Consider the following 5,255-nt stretch of genomic DNA (forward strand, 5'->3'; position numbering starts at 1 on the left):
CACTTTACAGGCACATATTAAAAATGAATGACCAATAGTAATATTATTTCAGGTAGTCCTTTCAACAGCCTGTGAAATGGTTGGCATTGGGAATCATACTTAAGGTAGAACATACAGGGCTTTGAACCAGGTCATTGACACTTTTTTAAAAAACCCTTAGAATCCTTTCTGTCTTAGAATCAATGCTGTGTATTTGAACCAAGGCAGAAGAATTCAATGAGGTCAAGTGACTTGCCCAGGGTCACAAAGCTAGGAAGTATCTGAGGCCAATTTAAAGGTCTATCATGGGCAGTTTGTGCTTCTTCAGCAGGTAAAAACAAAAAGCTAGTTAGCAAAAATAATTTATTAAAACAGAAAGCTGCCAGACAGTTATGATACATTCTGAGACTTCTCCTCATTACTAGAGAAGACAAGAAATAATTTCTCCAAAGATGTTAGGAGTGAACCCCTTTCTGGCCCGGGGGCATTGAGCCATCCCTCCTTCTTCTCAGATTGTACAATGTCTGTATACTTGGAAGATAAACAAACTTCGCCCGAAGAGACTGTCCAGTGGGCTCTGAGTCTGCCAGTTTGGAATCTGGTTTATACAACCCTTGGGGCTCTCTTCCAGCTCCATAAATCTTGCATCCTCACCCAGGACATTGCCACCAACACACTGAAGATGTTTAGACAAAGTGGCAACAGCCCTGAGTTTATTTGGTACAGAGTTGAGAATGGGAATTAGGAGAAGGCTTTGTACCTTCCTAAACCCAAGACTGGAAGACGCGGTCATTAGCGTTGAGTTCAGAAAGACGACTCAACTTTCCTGCTCACCATAGATGGGACTGTTGTTAAGTCAATTTACTACTCTGGCCTCAATTTCCTCATCTCTAAAACTAGATGAATTCTTTCTCCAGTTATGGTTAAATTTAGGGTTTAATTGAAAGAATACTAAAATGGGTATCCAAAAAAAAATCCATGGCAGCCCCAAATCCCACTCTACTTTCAAGATGAGGCTTCGTCATTGAATGTGAGTCCCCACAGAGGTGGATCCTATTTATGCTGCTTTCAGCCCTTATTGTAGTGAACGCCAACTTTGAAGTGAGGGGACCTGGGTTTGAATTCCACGCCTACCTTTGCCTGTATAACTTCTGGGTCTTGGTTAAAATTATTTCTTTTCTTTTAACCCCCAAGTCAGAGTCTAACACCAAAGTCCTTTCTCCCAGACAAGTCTCTGATTTGGGATTAGGAATTAACAAGAATATTTCATCAGTCCTCTAGAACTAGTATTGGTTGCAACATTGATTAAAGTTCTAAAATCCTTCAATGTTAGAAAGGATTCTTTTCCTGAGATGCCAACAGTCTAAGTTAGGCTAGGGAAAAGAGGAAGTGACCTCTAACCTTGGATTTATCCCTTCTCCTTTGTGATTTTCAGTTTCTTCCTCTTTAAAACGAGGGGGATAGAGTAGATCAGAAGATTTAATGCTTGAACAACCCTCAGAGGCCAGTTAATTCAACCCTCATTTTACAGATGAGGAAACTGAGGCTCCAAAAGATTTAAGCGACTTACTTGCCCAAAGTCACATAGCTAGTTAGTATCAGGATACATTATTGTTGCTCCAATTTAATTTGTAAGTGGCAATTTCCCCATCCTTACAGTTACATGTAATAATTTTCAACATATGTTTTCCATAGTTATAAAATCCATTGTCTCCTTCCCTCCCCCCCTCAGAGATAGTAAGCAATTGTTTTCCAAACTTTTCTGAATGGAAATAAAGATGCCCCACCTAAAAGAATTTTCTCCTGGCATTCTTTAGAAGACCCTTATTTCTCCCCGTGACTCCTGTTCCTCCGAGTGATTCTATTTCCCTCTGCTGAACCACGTTAGCTTAAGGCTTCCCTCAGTGATAAAAGTTGGGTGAGCAATCCCAGCAGGGGGAAGGAGTGAGCTCCAGGCCCGAGTTAGGAGACAACCCAACCTCCTCCTTCCTCCAAAGGCATTTGTTACAAAGGGATGTTGACCAGCCTTGCAGTGGGCTGAGCCCTGGCGATTTAAAAGGAAGCAAAGAGAGTCGGATGGCCCAAACACAGTCCCTCCCCCTGTCCCAATGACGGGAAGAACCAGTCGGCCCTTTGAGCCATTCTGGGGATCAGAGTAAAAGTTGTTTCAGGCTTCTCCTGCCAACATTCCCATCCAGAGCAGAGACTTGAACCCGGAATTCCACAGGAGCTGAGGAAAATCTTCCATTCTTGGCCTTAAACAGCCACCGTTAGGAGTGAAGGAATTAGCAGGAGTCACAAGAAAGAATTCTTGGGTAAGTTCCATACCTTTTCCAGGCCTCAGTTTCCTCACCTGTCATATAACAGGACTGAAGCCCTTACAGCTCTACCTTTCTGATCCTATAACTTGGGTTCAGTCCTAATTTTGGTGATTACCAGCTGTGTGACCTTGGGCAAGTCAAATACCTTCTCTGGGTTTCTTCCCGGAGGGTTTTGGCCAGGATGGCTTCTGAGGTCGCTGTCCTGGCTTACTATGGTAGTCTGCCCATCAGAAGACATTTTCATTCTGTAGGAAATCCATCATAAAACACAGAATTTGGGGAGAACCCAGAGATCTCAGCTCCTTTCATCCTTCGGTCTCCCACAGGAAGCCATGGTGGCACGTATCCTCACGAGCGACGGAAACGCCTCCTCCGCCCTGGAGCGCAACGCCACAAGCGTCACAGCATTCTCCCTGCCTGGGTGGCAGCTGGCCCTCTGGGCCATGGCTTACCTCTTCCTGGTGCTGGTGGCCGTCACAGGCAACATCACCGTCGTCTGGACCATCCTGGCACATAAGAGGATGAGGACGGTGCCCAATTATTTCATCGTTAACCTGGCCCTGGCCGACACGTGCATGGCCACTTTCAATGTCATCTTCAATTTTATCTACGCCAGCCACAATATTTGGTACTTTGGCCAAGCCTTCTGCCATTCCCAGAATTTCTTCCCCATCATGGCCATGTTTGTGAGCATCTTTTCCATGATGGCTATTGCTGTGGACAGGCAAGTGATGGGGAAGCCATGTTGGGGGCTGGGGGGTTAGGAGGGGATGAAAGAAAGGAGGGACAAGAAGCCCCTTTGAGTGGTTTGTGTCAGCCCAGCATGAGGACTGATAGAGCCATAACTAGGGTGGTGTCATCAGGGCTTTGACCCAGGGTGAGGAATTTAGAAGGTGCCTATCTTGCCCCTGAGGCAACAACCTTGTCCCTCGGGATATTACCTCTCCCTTTACCAACTTAATAATCTCATCTTTTCCTGGGTTGCTTTTCCACCTCCTCCTTACCCTTTCAGTGAACTCATCCTAGGTGAATATACCTGTTTCTCTACCCTTCCACTGTGGCCACTAATTATGATTCTGATAATAAGTAGGCAATTAAGTGGTATAATGGATAGTGTTGGAGTTAAATTCAAGACCTTGAGTTTAGACATTTACTAGTTGTGTGACCCTAGATAAATCCCTTGACCTCTGTCAACCTCAGTTTCCTCCTCTGTGAAATGGAGAAAATAATGGCACCTCCTTCACATGGTAGCTATAAGGATCAAATGAGAAAACCTGCATAAAGTGCTGAACCTCAGACACCTCCTGGCTGTGTGACCCTGGGAAAGTCCCTTAACCCCCATTGCCTAACCCTTATGTTCTTCTGCCTTGGAACCAAAACACAGGATCGATTCTAAGATGGAAGTTGAAGGTTTAACAAAAAAAAAAAAAAAAAGGCTCTTGGGATTCGGTTGGGTTTCATACCTTTGTGGCATCTGTGCTGAGTTTTTGTTTTGGGGGCTGGGGATGGGAAGGACATCTCCAAAAAATATTTTGGGCGCACAGCATCAGGACAAGGAGGAGCTAAGATGGCGAGACTTGTCATCATCCCCTTTGGAATGTAAACTTCTAGAAAGAAGGGGTTGTTTCTCTTTGAACCCTGGCACAGCATCTGGCACATAGTAGGTGATCATGAAATGCCTGTTTATTGATTGATTAGCCTTGGACAAATTGTTTCACCTCCTGGTGCCTGTTTCCTTATTTGTGAAATGAAGGGGCCGGTTCCTTCCACGTCCAAATAGAGGATTCCGTGCTCCTTCCTGAGGACTGCAGAAGATGCCTGGATGGGGACCAAACATTAACCTGGCTTTAGCCAGTTTATAATCTCCTGCCCTGAGCTGTCAGCATGTCTGAGTTAGTTGTATGAGTCTGAGCTCCAGGGAGGTCTTGGACAAGCCACATCGCCCATTCTTTGTGCCTCAGTTTCCCCATCTGTTAAAATAAGGTCTTCTAGGAGTCCTCCTGTTTTGAGTGTATTAGCCTGTGATTCTCAGCCCTTACTGTTGATGTAGGGTCTTGGGAGAAGGCGAAGGGGACACTTTGCAAAGGCCTAAGTTGCAGAGGCCAGTAGAAGCTCTTCTCAACTGCTTTTCCACCAAGTAACCTAGATTTGGGGTCAAGAGGTCTTAGAGCAGGGCAGCTAGGTAGCACAGTGGATGGGGGCCTGGAATCAAGAGGACTTGGGTTCAAATATGGCCTCAGACACATCCTAGCTGGGTAACCCTGGGCAAGTTACAACCTTTATTGTCTAACCCTTCCCACTCTTCTGCCTTAGCACCAATACATAGGATTGATTCTAAGACAGAAGAGAAGGGTTTTAAAAAAAAAAAAAGAAAAAGAAAATGGCCACAACTCACTAGTGGTTTTCCATGGTGCCTCCTCCTTCTGCAGGTACGTGGCTATCATCCATCCCTTCCAGCCCCGGCTGTCGACCCTCAGCACCAAAGTCATCATCGGAGCCATCTGGCGGGCGGCCTCTGGACTAGCCTTCCCTCAGTTTTTCTACTCCACAGTCACTGTGGACGAGGGGGCTACCAAGTGCATCGTGGACTGGCTGGAGGACAGCAAGGTCAAGCTCCTTGTGTAAGAAGGGAGGACCCAGCTGATTGGTTTGGCTTGACTAAAGTACTATCCCAGCACAGCATCCCTAATGCCTCCAGAATGGAGGATAAATGACTCTGTCTGACCCTTGCAGCTTTCACAACTTGGCTCCAACTTACCTTTCCAGTCTTATATGTCATTCTTGCCACATACCTTACAGGCCAGTCATACTGGCCCTTTAGGTTGTTCCTCACATGTCCAGCCTTTGCCCAGGAATGCTCTCTCTCTTCACTTCTGCATTTTTGAATCTCTAGCTTTTTCCTCCCTTCCTCCCTCCCTCCCTCCCTCCCTCTCTTCCTTCCTTCCTTCCTTCCTT

At 45.8% G+C, this 5,255-nt stretch overlaps 1 protein-coding gene across 1 annotated transcript; it reads left to right on the forward strand.

Moving 5' to 3' along the window:
• Positions 1-2,632: 2,632 nt before the first annotated feature.
• Positions 2,633-4,921, forward strand: LOC123256166 (substance-K receptor-like; the record flags this gene model as incomplete). Its single annotated transcript, XM_044684851.1, has 2 exons — positions 2,633-3,024; positions 4,730-4,921. Coding segments are annotated over exons 1-2 (584 nt in total), but the record flags the coding sequence as incomplete, so codon positions are not given.
• Positions 4,922-5,255: the final 334 nt, after the last annotated feature.

Source organism: Gracilinanus agilis, unplaced genomic scaffold (assembly GCF_016433145.1).
Source record: "Gracilinanus agilis isolate LMUSP501 unplaced genomic scaffold, AgileGrace unplaced_scaffold56518, whole genome shotgun sequence".
In the NCBI taxonomy this organism is placed as follows: domain Eukaryota; kingdom Metazoa; phylum Chordata; class Mammalia; order Didelphimorphia; family Didelphidae; genus Gracilinanus; species Gracilinanus agilis.